Raw genomic sequence first — 14,572 nt, 5'->3', positions numbered from 1 at the left:
CCATTGCCTGCCTCCGGGTGGGCTGAGAGAGTTCTGAGAGAACTGACTGGCCTGAGGTCACCCAGCAGGCTTCATGTGGAGGAGTGGAGATCAAACCCCGTTCTCTAGATTAGAGTCCTGCTGCTGTTAACCACTACACCACGCTGGCTCTCATAAAATCATTAGAACAGTTAAAAACATTTAAAATTACAGAATAATTAAGTAAAACAGCATACACAAACAACACCAGAACTACGGAGGAGGGCTGATAACCATTACTGAAGGTATGCCAAACGAAACCAAAAAAAAAAGAAAAAAGTTTTTCACCTCCTGGCCAAAAACACAGATACAGTATGAATTGATCTGCCAAGATGGAAAGATGCAGGGCAGGACATTGTAATTTGCATGGCAGTTCAAAAAGGACTCCAAGATCTATTCATATTGGAGAGCAAAATCTTTGACTTCCTAGAGCAGACAAACGAGCAGGTTGCAGCAGTAATATCCATGACATCTAGATGGCAATGGAATCTGAAGCTATCTGTTGGCACATTCAGATACTTCAGAGTACCTGGCAAATGAAAATTGTCTCTCTTTGAACAGAGTCTGAAGGAGAAAATTGTTTTGAATTATCTGTCAGGTAAATAGAGAGGCAATTACCTCCTTGGAGAAAGGGCATGATAAAATGTGTAGACAGAATGTTTTAAGTTTTCTGGTAAGAGTTAAATTGGGTATCTAAGTACAGCAATAACAGGTAACACTGATTTAAAAACACTGATTTAAAAACTGATTGCACATAGACAGGAAATGCCTGGGCTAAATCTGGCCTGACTTTCATTGTGACATGCCCAATGAATCTAAGAGTTACCAAATAAATGTAGTTTCGGGGTAGCTGTGTTTGTCTGCAACAGAACAGCTAGATTTGAGTCCAGTAGCATCTTACAGACCAACAAGATTTTTGAGGTATAAGCTTTCAAAAGCGATTGCTCTGACGAAGGGAGTATTGACTCTTGAGAGCAAATAAATGTAGATTTATATCCTGCCTTGGGTTGGTGAGGGGCATCACCAGGCAACTCCTAGAATGCAATCGTCTGGGAGGGGAAACTGAAAGTGATTTTCTACATACAGCCAAAAACAAACATGTTGCCGTTCTGTGTATTAAGACCTCTTGACAGCTTTAGCGCTTTACATTTCTGGGAATGGACAGCATGATTGTGGACAGTCTTAATGGTGCCATCCTTCTATTTTTTTTAAAAAAATCAGCATGCCTTATTTGTGGAACGAGAGGGCATTTTCAGTTTAGCCAAGTGAATGTCTGTGATTGCTGAGCTTATGCTTGTCCTTGTAAAAGGGGCAGAGAAGGAAGGGGAGTGGCCAAGATATTGGTTATGACAACAGAATTATAAAGTAAGGGATAGCAGAGGACTCTTGGTTGTAGATTTACTGCCCAATCTTAATGTTGCAGGGTGATCCTCAAGAGGAGAAACTTACTGCGGAAGACGTCTTTAAAAAGCCACTACCTCCATCGCTGAAAAAAGAAGAGAGTGCACCCCCAGTAAGAATGCTATACTTGACATTTGTGATCTGGAACAATTTCTCCTTATTGCAGATTTGTTCTCCAGTGAGGGTGGGGCATAATGCCCTGCTGAAATTGGCTGATGGTGATTAATCAACCAGCTAGTGACAGTTTTCAGCTCTGGTAGAGCTTTATAGAGATAAAGGTATCATGTTCCCTTCTGTGCTGAAACAACACTGAACAGGCTGCTGATTGATTTTTCTGCAGAATTGCATTTGACAAATAAGTGGCCTCCAAATTTTTCTATTGCCACACTGAATATTTATGTTGCAAAATTTCTTTTCTCTCTTGTCAAAGGTTGAGATTCGTGGAATATTAGGAGGGATTGGAAATCCTGTAAACCCACTGTTAAATGTTAAGTGCTGGAAACAATGATGAAATTTCACAGATACAATAGAAAGGACCCAGAGAATGATTTGAAGACTAATGATGTTATTACATTATTAAGGAAATGAGGAAGACTGCCAGGGAAACTTTGATAAGTGCTCCAGGCTTCATGATATTAAATTTTTGTTAATAAGACACACATGCTTTGGAAAGAAAAAGTAGACTGTATTAATGCAGAATGAGAGGGGAAGCGTGTGCTATGGTGCATCGTTGCAAAGCATTTATTATTTATTCATATAAATGTATACTCCATATTTCCACTGAGATGCTTAAGGGAGTTAATAAAGTCAGTGATCTTTCCCCATCTTCTCCTGCCCTCTAAAAGGCAATGCTGGGAACTGAGGGTGGGGGGGCTCAAAGAGAAAATGTCATGAGACTGGAAGGAGGGAGAATTGGGTAAACTTGCCCCTCCTCCATCTTACACTAATAGAAAGCTTGTTCCACTGTGTTTGCTGTGTGAGTACAGGAGGAATTTGGGAACATTTCACCCCATTTTCTCCTTCTCGCTGTAGCCCCCTAATAGTATTTTGTCCCGACGATTCTAAAACTCTTGACGATTCTAAAACGGTTGAGATTAAAATGGTCGGGTATGTGTGCCTTGGCTCTGAAGTGAAATAAATAGGTATTTTGTCCCCAAGGCTCCTGTAACCCCACCCCCAGCATTGGTAGTGGGGGGAGGGTCTTACAGTCCTACAAGACAGAGGGGAAGAAAGATCTGCCTCCATAGGAGCCGTGCCCGGGTACCTCTTAGGATCCAGCCTGATCTTTGGGTCATGTATTCCTGTGGCAGACTGAGATGATAGGGTTGAGGTAGTAGAACAGAGTGTACTACTTTAGCTGGATAATGCCAGTTTTGATTGTTCCCTTCACAAGAAAAAAACCCTGTCTTTGCAAGTCAGAAAATCAGGGGGGAGGTTCCAATCCAGTTCTCTATTTGCAGATAGGTGGGGTTTTTTCTGGTTCTTTTTTATAGAAGGGAGCATTAAAAATAGGATCCCTTTCTGCAGTGCTATAATCTTATTTTACTACCTCAGAACATAATCACCTCATTCTTCTACATTTATAAATCAAACATTGGGGCTGTTTCTGCGCATCACACAGAACAAGTTTTGGGATTTAATATTCCTAGTGAGGGTTCCCAGAGAGAGGTTTTTGCTAAATTTGCTCCCTGATGTTCTGGTTGCTATATGCAGGGATGGTTTTTTTTTTTTTTTTAAGTGATACCCTCAAATGGGACAGTCTGGAATTCTACCACCTCATTCTATATAATATGTTCAATGCATTTTATGAAGCCAGGCTTCAGCTAAAATATTGTGCCCAACATGAATTTGCATGTTTTGAGAAAGGCAAGTCTGCTCTCAATTTATGGTTAAGAAGTTCATGGCAGAATTTCAGGGACAGTTGAGTTTACTGATTAGTTCCAAAAGTGCCCTTCTGCTCCTGGTGGAATCAGGACGCATGTCATCATAATCTATAATACCAACTCCTCTCTTGTGCTGGATTGAGTGAGTCAAATCCCCTGAATCCCTGAAAAAGTCAGGACTCGCATCATGATGTAAGAATCCATAATGCAATGTGCAGAATGCTAGAATCAGTATTTTGTAGGCAGGACAAGAGCTCAATCCATTTTCTTAACACATTATTCATTGTAGGGCCCATATCATAATTCTGTGGCTAAAATGGCTCTATTCATTTACTTCATTTATACCCCAATTTTCTCCCCAATTGCGGGGGAGGGGGGAATACAAGAGCAGCCATTTTATCCTTACTATAGCCCTGTGTGAGGGCTGAGAGTACTAGCCCAATGTCACCCAGCCAAGCTTGCATGGCAGAGTGGAGATTCAGACCTGGGTCTCCCAATGCCTAGGCCGATACTGTAACCACTATATCCCACTGGGTCTCCTCTGGTTGAAGCTGATTAGCTAGTGAATACATCAAGGTCACTTCTGGCATCTCAGAATAGTTGAATAAGCTAGGGGGTAGTATAGATCTCATTCAGCTCTTTTTATTCCTAACAGCCAAAGGTGGTGAATCCTCTGATAGGGCTCTTAGGAGAGTATGGTGGAGACAGTGACAATGAGGAGGAGGAGGAGGAAGAGGAAGGAGAGCCACAGCCTCGGCCCCAACGGCCACCAGCGCAACAGGAAGAACTGCCTCAAAAGACTGAAAGTGATGAGGACAAGCTGACTGACTGGAATAAGCTAGCATGTTTACTCTGCAGGAGGCAATTTCCAAATAAAGACGTACTGATCAAGCATCAACAACTGTCCAACCTACACAAAGTAAGAAGGGAAGGAATACATTCAAGAGGATACTGTTGTTCATCCTGTGCTCCTGCAAGAAGTTAGATATAAATGCCTCTCAGGTTAGATAGGGATGGGTTCCTTGAGTTACCTGCAGTGGAAGGATGAGAGGTTAAAAATCTCCCCGCAACTCATCTCTTCATTTTGTACAGTGGAGCCCTGCTTACCTGTGCAGAAAGGCCCTCTTGAATAATTCAGTTTTGCATAGTTTGTGGAAAGCCAGAACTCCCAATATGGGCTTGGATCCCATAGAGTGTTTCTGTTGATTGAAAAATTTCCATCAGTGAGGCATGACTTTCTCACTCCCCACTGCCCAAAGTAATGTCCACTTCTAGAAAGCTGCTCCTGGGGGACAGCAGGGCACTTTGGGCTGCTGCTGGAGGGAGGAGGTGAGAAAGTTGTATTCAGCTTATGGAAATCCTTCCGTCAGCAGAAATTATTTTTTGGGATCCAACCCAATTAATCTACTGAAACTGATAGCTTCTTCAAATTATGGTTGAGAGCTAACCATGGTTAGGATTAACCTGCGTGCAATGCAGATGTAATGCTGAAGTGCTATGAACACTGAAAGCACTATAGAAATGCTAAGTTTTAAGTAATGAAAATGGAGGTGGGAATCACTTGGAGTGGGGGCATGAATATATGTAAGAAGAGATCAGGAAAGGTTAATTAATAGATGGCGTGTGTATACACTGGGCCATCAGTGGCAAATGAAAAAGATGAATTTCTTTTATATTTTGCTTGTATTTAGCATTCTTAAGAACTTTAGTTTTTTTGTGTGAAGGAATTTAGCATGAACCTGGTTTCATCTCCAAATATCAGTTGTTTATTCCAATTTTTGCTGCATGTTAAACTTGACAATCAGCTAACTATTCTAAAAGACTAGAAGAAATATTTGTCACTGCATAAAATGAGTCAATTAAAGAGCTATTTTTTCACCCCACTTTTTGTTCTTCTGACAGCAAAATCTGGAGATCCATCGGAAGATAAAACGATCCGAGCAAGAGTTGGCGTATTTGGAGAGGCGAGAGCGTGAGGTAACTGGGGAAGCGGGTTCTTAGCATGGCCCCTGTAGAGCCGTGGCTGCGCTGAAGGAGGATTCAGATACATAAACAAAACACTAGAGTTCCCTACTTGCAGAACTGTGCATGTGCATACAGAGTGCAAGGCAGGGGCATCTAGATTACTGACTGAAATGACTATTGAAAGTGAATCGAGCTATCACCATCCTTTCTCATACAACAGCAACTGTAAACGGTCCCATCACAGAGGGCAAACAGCGTGGGACACGAGGAATACAGAACTTACGTGATACATTGCTTATTTGTGTGACCCAGTAACTCCCCTTCCTGGCTTTAGAATACTGATATTTCACTCATTCCTCTGTGGTAGTATGACTGCAATTTAGAATAAAGCCATGTGTCGTGGAAAGCTCCCAGTGGAGCAGAATGGAACAACTGAATTGTTTAGGAACTGGGCTTGCGGTAAATGCCAGTCCCTGGGGTTCTTTATTCTGCTGCGTAGAGGCTGCAGTTGCTTATCATGGAATTCAAGAATTTCCCATAGGATTATCTTAAGCTTCTCTCCAGAGCAAGAAGTTCATCTCTCCTTGGTAAGGAAATGTTTGGATGTATGATGGCACTGCCAAAAGATGCTGAATCTCTAACTGCAAGATTCATACTCACACAGGAAGAGAGATGACTGGTCTCAGTGTGCCACAGTATATTGTGATCCAAGTGTTATATATTAATGGCAGCACTCAAGTCAATACATTCTTTGAAAGGAAACAAACATCCCTGTAAGCTAACCATTCTGTTTTCCTCCACATGTGGGTGGTAAACAGTGGCTAACTCCTTATTCTTAAAAGTATTTTGATATCACATTGAAAATGCCATAGAGTTAATAAGATGGATGTGTTCCAGTAGAACCAACCTATAACGTTTCAAATCCAGAATGTTGAAGGGGGATGTTCTGTTGAAGTACAAAGGGGGGACTAGGAGAATTTTTCTCCACTGTCTGGAGAATAATTGGTCGAATACAGAGATTTCAAATGAAGGGATGAGTTAATGGTAACCAATTTGGGGGGGTGGATTAACTCTGTCTTATTTACTAACTGTGCATTATATTATAAAGGGAAGGTTTAAAGAAAAGGGGAGTGACCGAAGAGAGAAATTTGGGGAACGTGATTCCCCAGAGAGAAAACGGCCAAAGTACTTGAGGGACTCTGAAAGGTAATAGCATGTGATTGTCTCATGAAATAGGTTATCTCTGTTACATGTTGTTTGTAATGGTTAAGGCAACTAGCATCAAAGCACTCCAGTGACTAATTCTTATCATTTATGTACCACTTGAGCATTCAGTGCACTTTACATACATTTTTAGTAATCTTTACACCATTCCTGTAAAAATAGGGTATTATCTCTAGTTGAGGCTGAGAGTGACTTCCTTAAGGCCACCAAGTAAATTCCTGGCAAAGGTGAGATTATAGAGAACTTCAGAGCCACTATATTATACTGGTTTTCATTTTTAAACAACTTGTGAAAAGATACTCAACAGTGCCATGTTAATGTTTAGGAATTATACATTTTTGCATACATAAAAAGAGATTGAGACCAAGCGCATACTATTTTAGGGTGTTTTTTTACCAGGTGTCTCTGGAGAATTAATGTCTTTTATGGATCAGACCTTTTAAAGAATGAGCCTCTGGGCAGATCTGATAGTCTTGCTCTTAATGTTCCAATTCTGTAAAATGCACTGGTATACAATGGATGTGCATCCTCTTGAAAATGTTTTCATGTTAGTAGCTACATGGCATATTGCATTATTTGCAGGATGTCTTCTGCTGTCTGGTTTGTTAGTGTTTTTATATTTTGTAGTCTGCTTTAAGTCTTAGCTAGAAAGGTGGGCTTGAAATGAAGTAAATAAATATTTGTTTGCAGTGACTATAAGCCCACAGATAAAGGAAGGAAGGACAGCAATAACAAAGGAAGCCGCATGATGCAGGCAATGGGCTGGAAGGAAGGCTCTGGTCTGGGGCGCAATGAACAAGGCATGACATCACCAGTAGAGGTAAAGCTCCTATCTCTGTTTTCTGTGGCTTCAGCATAGATAGAAGTGCATAAGCAATATATCCTTGTGTGAGCCTCTTAGAATCATAGAGTTGGAAGGGACCACCATGGTCATCTAGACCAACCCCCGCACACTGCAGGAAATTCACAACTACCTCCCACCCCCAATGACTCCTACTCCATACCCAGAAGATGCCCTCCTGCTTTTTCTGGATCTTATCTGAAGAGCTGCCTTTTGGAAGAATTATGTCAGTCTTTTAACTTAAGACACTTAAAGAGTGGGAAAAGGCACGAAACAACATGTTGTCTTTTGCTTCCCAAAGGAGTATTTATCTGTGTCCAGACATATTGGGGATGATGGTACATACATGCACGTGCACAGTGCCACTTGTAAGAATTTGTTTCCTGGCTCTGAGCTTGGCTTTGGCTGGGAAGAGCAGGATAACAAATGGAAATAATAAAAAAATAAATTGATAAAGTCACTGCTGTGTTTAGCATTTCTGATCGCCTGCCATGAAATACTCTGCCTTGCATCCACATTCACCTTCAGCCCTGCTTCATCTCCCATGCCACTCCCTTTTGTTTGTGAGTATGTTATTGAGCCACGTTGGGTCTCCAGCCCAGCCTGTCACTGTCATTTACCCCTCCTCCCTGCCATCTAGCAAAAGCAGTTTATAAACTCCGAGCCTATACAGTGTGTATCCCAGGGGTTATCCTTTAGGGCTGCAAACTTTGGCAATAATTCCAGAGTGTAAGGCATTTCACCACAGTCTCTACTTCCATTGGTGACAGACATGGTATGTGTGTTGGAAGTAGGTGTGGTGAGTTGTGATACTGGAGGTAGTTTTAGTAAGGGATCTGCCAATGTGAGGTTAGTATCATGTCACTATGGAAAAGACACAAGACTTTAACCTTATTTACAAATTGGGTATTGAACATGTTCACTGCTTATTATCCTGTTCTTTCAAACAATATTACACTATGCTTGCTTAAATAGCTGAAATGGGGTTTGGTAGATAGCACAGGATAGCTTGATCTTGTCAGATCTTGGAAACTAGGCAGGGTTGGGGCCCTGATTAATATTTGGATGGGAGAATACCAAGGAATACCAGGGTTGCTATGCAGAGGAAGGCAATGGCGAAATCACATCTGAACGTCTCTTACCTTGAAAAACCTACGGGGTTGCCAAAAACCGGATGCAACTCGATGACAAAAAAATACACCTTTATATGTTACATAATAATATCTGCTCCTTGCCTAGCAAAATTGTTTTTTTAAAAAAGCACAATTGTTTGTTTACTGCATGCTAGAACTACTAGATGCTAGAACTACTAGAAGCAAAGAATTTTATAATTTTTTTTCCAGGCAGAAAGTCGGAGGAAGGGAGCCGGCTTAGGGAGCCAAGGAAGACCAAACAGAAGGCAATCAAATGAAACCTATCGAGACGCTGTGCGGAGAGTCATGTTTGCGCGCTACAAGGAACTTGAATAAATGTTGAAAGCAACCCCACAACACCCAACACATCTTCTATCCCTCAGTCCTTCTTTGTGTCTGTCTCTGGTTTTTTGAATCAATGTTTTTTGCTGCTGAAGTGTCTTTTTTTGTTTTGTTTTTGGAATAAAACAGAAAAGTGAATGTTTGGTTGTCTTTTCCTTTTCCTGAATTTCTTTGACCTAAATCTTGTTGGAAAAATTGTTTAGTAATCTTTCTCAACATCATCATTAATTCAGTTTATTAACCCACTCTCTTCCCAGTCAAAAGCCAGGCTCAGAGCGGCTGAACATGAAATTCCAGTAAGACAGCAACTCTTTGATAACAGAATGCTGTGAGAATCTCCCCCTCCATAAGTGGCACTGGAAATGTATTAATGGTGGGAGTGTTTCAAAGATCATGCTCTCTGTGCTTTTAAGCGAAACTAATATGGTAGCTAGGAGCCCCGTGGCGCAGAGTGGTAAGCTGCAGTACTGCAGACCAAGCTTTGCTCACGACCTGAGTTTGATCCCAACGGAAGTTGGTTTCTGGTAGCCGGCTCAAGGTTGACTCAACCTTCCATCCTTCCGAGGTCAGTCAAATGAGTACCCAGCTTGTTGGGGGTAAAGGGAAGATGACTGGGGAAGGCACTGGCAAATCACCCTGCAAACAAAGTCTGCCTTGTAAACATCGGGATGTGACATCACCCCATGGGTCAGGAATGACCTGGTACTTGCTCAGGGGACCTTTACCTTTTTAATATGGTACCTAGATAGCTACACTACAGTATTGACTAGAATCCAGGATTTTCTGTATCACTGATAAATATTGGGTATCATTGTATTCCCAGAATTTTGCGATAAGTAGAATATCTTGAACTAATTACTTACTGGAAGACAGTTCAAGATATTGTAAATAGATTTCTATACACAATGAAATATCTAACCCGCTTAATCATCAATGAGATTAACTTAATTTCTAAATTTGTTTACTTGTAAGTAAATCATGTTTCATAGGAATTTGCCCCAACACTGATTTGCTAGTTTAAATGTTACCTGAAAATGTTGGTTTCAGCTGAAATTATTTCTAAATTAATTTAGTGTTATCTTGGAACTGATAGTCTACTTAGTTTCCAGACTGTTCCCAAACATCTGAAGTTCCAGACCCACCAGTTCAATCATAACCCAGTTTAGAACAAACACCTCTTCCTGGTAGAGTTTGTATGAGGTTATGGATGAACAAGTTATAAGGCTGCAATTCTATGCACACTTCAGCTGTCATTAAATTCCATGGGGCTTGCTTCCATGTAAACATGCTTAGGATCATACGGCATACCTTATGTTACAATAGGAAGGGGGAAAATGGTGCCTTTCCTTGCTGGCGAACTCCCTTAGACCAAGGGTTCCCTGGAAAGTACTCCGGTAACCCCAGTTGCCACTCAGGACCTCCTGAGAACCTCTAGACCAGTGATGGCGAACCTTTTAGAGACCAAGTGCCCAAACTGCAACCAAAAACCCACTTATTTATCGCCGAGTGCCAATGCGGCAATGTAACCTGAATACCACCCCCAGAGGGGGCCCAGAGGGAGAGGCTAGGGTTGCCAAGTTCCTCTTCGCCATGAGTGGGAGGTTTTTGGGGTGGCGCCTGAGGAGGGTGGGGTTTGGGGAAGGACTTCAGTGCCATAGAGTCCAATTGCCAAAGTGGCAATTTTTTCCAGGGGAACTGATCTCTATTGGTTGGAGATCACCTGTAATAGCAGATCTCCAGCTAGTACCTGGAGATTGGCAACTAGTTCCTTAGTGTTTTCTCTCTACATATCAAGACAAATGGAAAGGTGTTTGGAGGATAGCTTGTGGGCACTTCAAAGGTGGAATAGGACTGCACGCCCCTCCGCCCGCACAGACCCAGAAGGCGCCGGAGAAGCCGCTGGAGGGAAAGAAGGAAGGAAGGAAGGAAAGAAGGGAAGGGAGGGGGAAAGGGAAGGAAGGGAGGGAGAGAAAGAAAGAAAAAGAGAGAGAAAGGGAGAAAGAAATGGAGCAAGGGAGAGAAAGAAAAGGACATAGGGAGACAGAAAAAGAAAGAGGCCATTTATGCATGGGAGGTTTTGCCTTGGATTTGCCACTCGGTGGGGCGCGGCGGCAGGCTTGTGAGAGGCGAGCAGGGTGGGGCAGAGGGCGCCTCCTTCGCACCCACTGACCAGCCATGCCCTCCGCCCGACAGGCCCAGAGGGCGCCGGAGAAGCCGCTGGCCATGCCGAGTGTGAGCGCTCGGCTTCTGTTCCCCCTCTCTCCCACCCGCCTGGCTGGCCGCGCACGCTCCAGCGGTGGCAATGGCGGCAGCTTCTGTGGGAGAGTCCTGGGGCCACCGCCAATGATGTCGGAGGTTCCCCATCCCTGGGCTACAGCCTCCCCCATCCGGGGTGGGGCAGAGCCGGAAAGGCCAGCGGCTTGGAGGAACCGTGCGTGCCGGCAGAAAGGGCTATGCGTGCCGGAAGTGGCACCCGTGCCATAGGTTCGCCAACACGGCTCTAGACTGACCTGCTGAGAAGGCCCTCTTCACACGTAGTACTAGAGCAACAATTTATAACCAACCTGGTAGCACCGTGCAGTCTAGCACATGGGGAAGAAATTAAAATAAATATCCCAGAGAAATAGATTGTATTAAGTGAAGCCAAAAAATGTTTTTATAAAAAGGTTTATTGTAAAAAAGGGGGGGAGGAAAAGGTTGGATTTTTAAAGGGGGAGGCAAACAAAATACAGGGGAAAGCACAGTGACAACCACACAGATACTCAAATGAAAAGCAGTACAGTTGCACTAACTAAGCTAAACACGTTACCTATGCTGAAGCTGGTTCCTCAGAGCATGTGCAGAGTTCCTTGTGGTAACAAGAAGTCGAAGGAGTCCTTAATCCCTACCCAACTTCTTATGGACCCAGTTTTCACTGAATCTTGAAGACAAGGGAAAATCTCAAACATACGGATAGTTATGCTAAAGTGGAGGTGGACCTAAGCCAGCCTCCTTTCTAAGACTGACAAGCACATTTCCCATCTCCAGTGTCATCGGCTACTTTTACAATCAGAGCTATATCCCACTTCCATCAAGCACCCGGTAATGGCTCGAAACATCCTTGACAAATACCTGGCCTGGTCTAAACTGGATCATCCCTTATCCAAAAGGGATTAAGTCTGCCAGGATGGTCCAATTTGGGATGGAGCTGAATGTGTTTAAGTGCCGTCAAGTCGCTTCCTGCTCATGGCGACCCTATGAATCAGTGTCCTCCAAAACAGCCTTGTTCAGATCTTGAAAACAGGGCAGTTTACATAGGGTTGCCAAGTCCCCCCCCCCAAAAAAAAACCTCCCACCGATGGAGAGGGGGGAACCTGGCAACCCTATGTAATATGCCTTGCGTCTCAGCGAGAAAGGAAGACTATAAATAACCAAATAATAAAATTTTACAATTATATGCCAACTCATAATTTTTTCCTTGACCTTGCTTTGTCAGTTTATGCACAATGGCTACAGCGACGTGCTGGTGGAATAGCAGTTGCTGTTCCTAAAAATTTAAACCGCACCTTTATCTCTAGTGGAGACCCAAAGCAGCTTACATCACTCTCCTCCATTTGATCCTCACAACAGTCCTGCTATTCACATTTACATACTGTTCACATTTACATGCTAATGCTTGTCTGAATTCACTCTCCTCTACTTCAAGACCGATGGATTCACATTCGAGCTGTGTCTGAAGAAGTGAGCTGTGGCTCCCGAAAGCTCCTACCCTGCCAGACAATGTTGTTGTGAGTCTTTCAGGTGCTACTGGACGCTGACCCTTTTCTACTCCTGCGAGGTTGGTTAGGCTAAGTACGTGGTTGCCCTAAGGTCACCCAGGAGGCTTTCCTGGTGGAGAGGGGAGTTGGAGCCATCGTCTCCCAGGTCCCAGTAGTCCGACGCTCCAGCCGGCTTGTTCTCGTGGGGCGTTGCATCCCCCCTCGGCCATTTTGTACCATCCGTTTGTTAAAATGTAGAGACTGTTTCCTTGCTGACTTTATGTCACTGCTTCATCTTTGCTTTTCGGAGAGTCCTGCCATGCCCTTGCGCCGAAGCGGACGATTCCTGTGATTTTGACCCACAGCATATACCCCCCCCCCCACGCCCACCACCACCACCACCACGGAGGATTGTACTGCAGTTCTGTTGCCCTGACCTCTGTTCCTGCTCCTGCCTTGTCGGGAGACTCAAGACGGGTCTGGAACGTGGCGCCCTGCCGGGGACGGTCTGCGTTGCAAAAGATGCCGGCTGCCGCGGAGATTGTGCAACCCGCTCTTATGCGCCCCGCTACACGTTTTGCTGTATTCATGCCTTACTTTCAAGTACTACGTATATTTCGCAGTGGGTCGCCGTGTTAGTCTGTTTGCAGTAGTCAAAAAGGGCCAGAGTCCAGTAGCACCTGAAAGACTCACACAAATATTTTCTGGTAGGGTAGGAGCTTTCGTGAGCCACAGCTCACGAAAATACAGCTCTCTGTATCTGAAGAAGTGAGCTGTGGCTCACGAAAGCTCCTACCCTACCAGAAAATACTTTTGTTAGTCTTTAAGGTGCTACTGGACTCTGGCCCTTTTTGACTATGTATATTTTGGTCATGTCATGAGACGAGAAGAGCCACTGTAAGGTGGGTGGTGGGTATACGGGCCCTGTTTATTTAATAATTCCATAACAGAAGAGGTGTAATTGTAGTATAAGTGCTCTTTTTGTATTTTTTTTTTGTATTTTAATATTTTCTTTTTTATGATTTATACTTCGTTATGTTTTCTTTTTTGTAAAAATCATAAAAACTTCTCTATATATAAAAATACAAAGAGTCTCTGGAAAAGACAGTCATGCTAGGAAAAATTGAGGGCAGCAGGAAAAGAGGAAGACCCGACAAGAGGTGGATTGACTCAATAAAGGAAGCCTTCAGTTAGCAAGATCTGAGCGAGGCTGTCGAAGACAGGACATTTGGGAGGACTTTCATTCATAGGGTCGCCATGAGTCGGAAGCGACTTGACGGCACTTCACACACACACACACAATGTATATATTAAGGTAGCGAGCTTTCTGAAATGGCCGTAGAAGATAGCGATAAGAGTACTGAAACCAAGATGGTCGGACGCCCAGAGAGATTGAGCGAACCTAGCATCCCTTCGATCGCACAAAGGCTCCATAGTACAGTGCAGAAAGAGACCGGAGGTGTGAGCGTAGAGGTGTCAGAAATGTTATATCGCAGTGCTGGGTAGCAGGGCTTTTAAGATTGGGAGGGGGGGGGGACTTCTCCCCAGTGCCAACTTTTTTGGAATAATAGAAAAGAGCAAGAGTCCAGTAGCACCTTAAAGACTAACAAGAATATTTTCTGGCAGGGTAGGAGCTTTCGTGAGCCACAGCTCACTACTGGACCCTTGCCCTTTGCTACTACTGCAGACAGACTAACACGGCGACCCACTGTGAATTATTTTTGGAATAATGCAACCAAAGAGGGCCCCGCCCCACCTGAGCGCACTACGGTACCCAGAATGCGGCGCGAAAACAGAAGCTTCTGCCTGTCGGCGGCTGGAAACTTCCAAGCGGGTGGCGCTGGGCATTGTGGGTAGAAGACGGGGAGGTCTGCCTCGGCGCCATTTTGTGGCGTTGGAGAAAGGCTGCGGCGGTTGCTGCTGTGGCTGCTGCGGCGGCGCGACCCCTTCTCCCCCGTCTCCCCTTTCCGGTAAGTTCTGATTCCTGGACGTTTAGAGGCGAAGACATTGATTTTATACAGAGACGGC

General features: G+C 43.9%; 1 protein-coding gene across 1 annotated transcript in view; it reads left to right on the top strand.

The window, feature by feature from the left end:
• RBM6 (RNA binding motif protein 6) overlaps window positions 1-8,945 on the top strand; it is a 69,317-nt gene extending 60,372 nt beyond the window's left edge. The window contains exons 16-21 of the mRNA XM_056858527.1: window positions 1,442-1,531; window positions 3,958-4,221; window positions 5,205-5,279; window positions 6,376-6,473; window positions 7,182-7,311; window positions 8,676-8,945. Of these exons, the coding sequence (XP_056714505.1) occupies window positions 1,442-1,531; window positions 3,958-4,221; window positions 5,205-5,279; window positions 6,376-6,473; window positions 7,182-7,311; window positions 8,676-8,801 (783 nt within the window). The 3' untranslated portion in view covers window positions 8,802-8,945. The remainder of the gene's footprint in view (window positions 1-1,441; window positions 1,532-3,957; window positions 4,222-5,204; window positions 5,280-6,375; window positions 6,474-7,181; window positions 7,312-8,675) is intronic.
• Window positions 8,946-14,572: the final 5,627 nt, after the last annotated feature.

The sequence above is a fragment of the Euleptes europaea genome, chromosome 1, assembly GCF_029931775.1.
Source record: "Euleptes europaea isolate rEulEur1 chromosome 1, rEulEur1.hap1, whole genome shotgun sequence".
NCBI lineage: Eukaryota > Metazoa > Chordata > Lepidosauria > Squamata > Sphaerodactylidae > Euleptes > Euleptes europaea.
This window is presented reverse-complemented; position numbering and strand designations above follow the sequence as displayed.